The sequence below is a fragment of the Meleagris gallopavo genome, assembly GCF_000146605.3.
Source record: "Meleagris gallopavo isolate NT-WF06-2002-E0010 breed Aviagen turkey brand Nicholas breeding stock chromosome 20 unlocalized genomic scaffold, Turkey_5.1 Chr20_random_deg7180001686581, whole genome shotgun sequence".
NCBI classification, from domain to species: Eukaryota; Metazoa; Chordata; class Aves; order Galliformes; family Phasianidae; genus Meleagris; species Meleagris gallopavo.
Genome location: NW_011099512.1, coordinates 1 through 2084, shown reverse-complemented (window position 1 = coordinate 2084; position 2084 = coordinate 1). Strand labels below are relative to the sequence as shown.

General features: G+C 46.2%; 1 protein-coding gene across 1 annotated transcript; it reads left to right on the top strand.

Moving 5' to 3' along the window:
* Positions 1 to 114: 114 nt before the first annotated feature.
* LOC109364207 (myosin-1B-like) lies at positions 115 to 2074 on the top strand (the record flags this gene model as incomplete). The annotated part of the gene is made up of 7 exons (XM_031557493.1): positions 115 to 226; positions 328 to 442; positions 519 to 611; positions 729 to 792; positions 880 to 978; positions 1076 to 1179; positions 1274 to 2074. Coding segments are annotated over 7 exons (815 nt in total), but the record flags the coding sequence as incomplete, so codon positions are not given.
* Between the last annotated feature and the right edge of the window lie 10 nt (positions 2075 to 2084).

The window sequence follows — 2084 nt, the reverse complement described above, 5'->3', positions numbered from 1 at the left end:
ACAGTTTGTGTGAGGACCACGCGCCCCTGACAGCTGTATGCCTCCATTTGTGCTGCTACTGAGGGATATGGAAGCAAATCCATTTCTTTTTCCTGGGAATTGGTGCTTCAAAAGAAGCTCTAACTTACAGCTTTGCTTTTAAGTCAGCGCAGTGCTTCTCTGGACAATGGTTAAACTTTCCTTTTGCCTCTTTCACAGACCGCGAGAATCAGTCGATCCTGATCACGTAAGTACGCTCCCTGCTCGGGTCCCTGCGGGGCTGCCCTGTGCCCTGTGTGTACCTTCTCCCTGACCTCACGCTCTCTGCTTCTCTGTTTGGTTTGACAGCGGAGAATCCGGTGCAGGGAAGACTGTGAACACGAAACGTGTCATCCAGTACTTTGCAACAATTGCAGCCAGCGGAGATAAGAAGAAGGAGGAGCAGCCAGCGGGCAAAATGCAGGTAAGCTTCTAAAAGTAGGACCCTGCAACTGTCAGACAGTTTTCTGAGCTGAAGCATAGCAAGATTTCTGTTTTAGGGGACACTTGAGGATCAAATCATCAGTGCCAACCCTCTGTTGGAGGCTTTTGGGAATGCCAAGACTGTGAGGAATGACAACTCCTCACGCTTTGTAAGTTGCCTGGCCTAAGAAGAAACGACTCTTTTCCTCATCAGCACAACAAATGAAATATTTTCACAGTCAGAGATGGGAAGGTGGACCTAGGCCACTTATTTTTTATTCTTTCAGGGTAAATTTATCAGAATCCACTTTGGTGCCACAGGCAAACTGGCTTCTGCTGACATCGAAACATGTAAGAGACCCTCCAGGCCTAATTGGTCATGTTTCTTTCTGATCATCCTTGCCTTTTGTGCTAAGTTTCTCTTACCATCCTTGACAGATCTGCTGGAGAAGTCCAGGGTCACTTTCCAGCTCAAGGCAGAAAGAAGCTACCACATCTTTTATCAGATCATGTCCAACAAGAAGCCGGAGCTAATTGGTAGGAACTTCTCCAAACACAGTACACTGAACAATCTCTTTCATTCTTTTTCATGCCAATTCTGTTTGATCTGTACGTGCTTTGTCCTTCTTCTCAGAAATGCTGCTGATCACCACCAACCCATATGACTATCACTACGTGAGTCAAGGCGAGATCACAGTGCCCAGCATTAATGACCAGGAGGAGCTGATGGCCACTGATGTAAGCAGTGCACAGAAGTTTTCTTGGGTAGACTCTGACCTAGAAGCAGGCATGGTACTTACGTCTAAGTATTCTTCACTTCTTCCTTTGTTAGAGTGCCATTGACATCCTGGGCTTCACTCCTGATGAAAAAACAGCCATTTACAAGCTGACGGGGGCTGTCATGCACTATGGCAACCTGAAGTTTAAGCAGAAGCAGCGTGAAGAGCAGGCAGAGCCAGATGGCACAGAAGGTATTAGCACAATATATACTGAAACACTCGCTAATACAGGCAGTAATTCCTGTTCAGAGTCACTGACTCTGCCCACGGTTTTCCCCTGATGCTCCTACTGCAGCGTATAAGGATGTCCTAAATAGAGGTCTTCCGTGGAAGAACACAAGCCAGTGGGTGATGCAGACTGCTTTGAACTACGCGAATACAAGGGCCAGGGAATCCTGAACCACAGTTCCTTGGCTGACATAGTGACTAGTCAGGCAGAAGAAAGACAAGATTGGCTGTTCTTCTGACTGGCAGCTTTCTATGTCTGGCACATAACCAAGAACCACTCCGCTCACTGACTTAAGTTTACATACTCAGGCAGCTATCTGTCATTTGTCATCAGTGGTAGTCACCTCCTGAAGTAGTTGTTTCCACAAAAAAATAAGCCAGAATCCTGACGCTGCTCTGCCCTGAAGCCTGTGTTCTGAAGGCAACTCTCAATGCCTGCGGTGAAAGCATTGTCCCATTTTAATTTACACAGGAGGTTAAAAAGGAACAGCAGTTAATACTGCAGATGTGGCTGTTACATTTTCTGTTGATTTTAAGCTGGTTTCCAGGGCTTCCATTTGAAAATCAGTCAGCTAACATACACGTATTGTGTTTCCTTTCCCTGAAACTGTTCAGGGTTTTATTCCTTTACAGGTT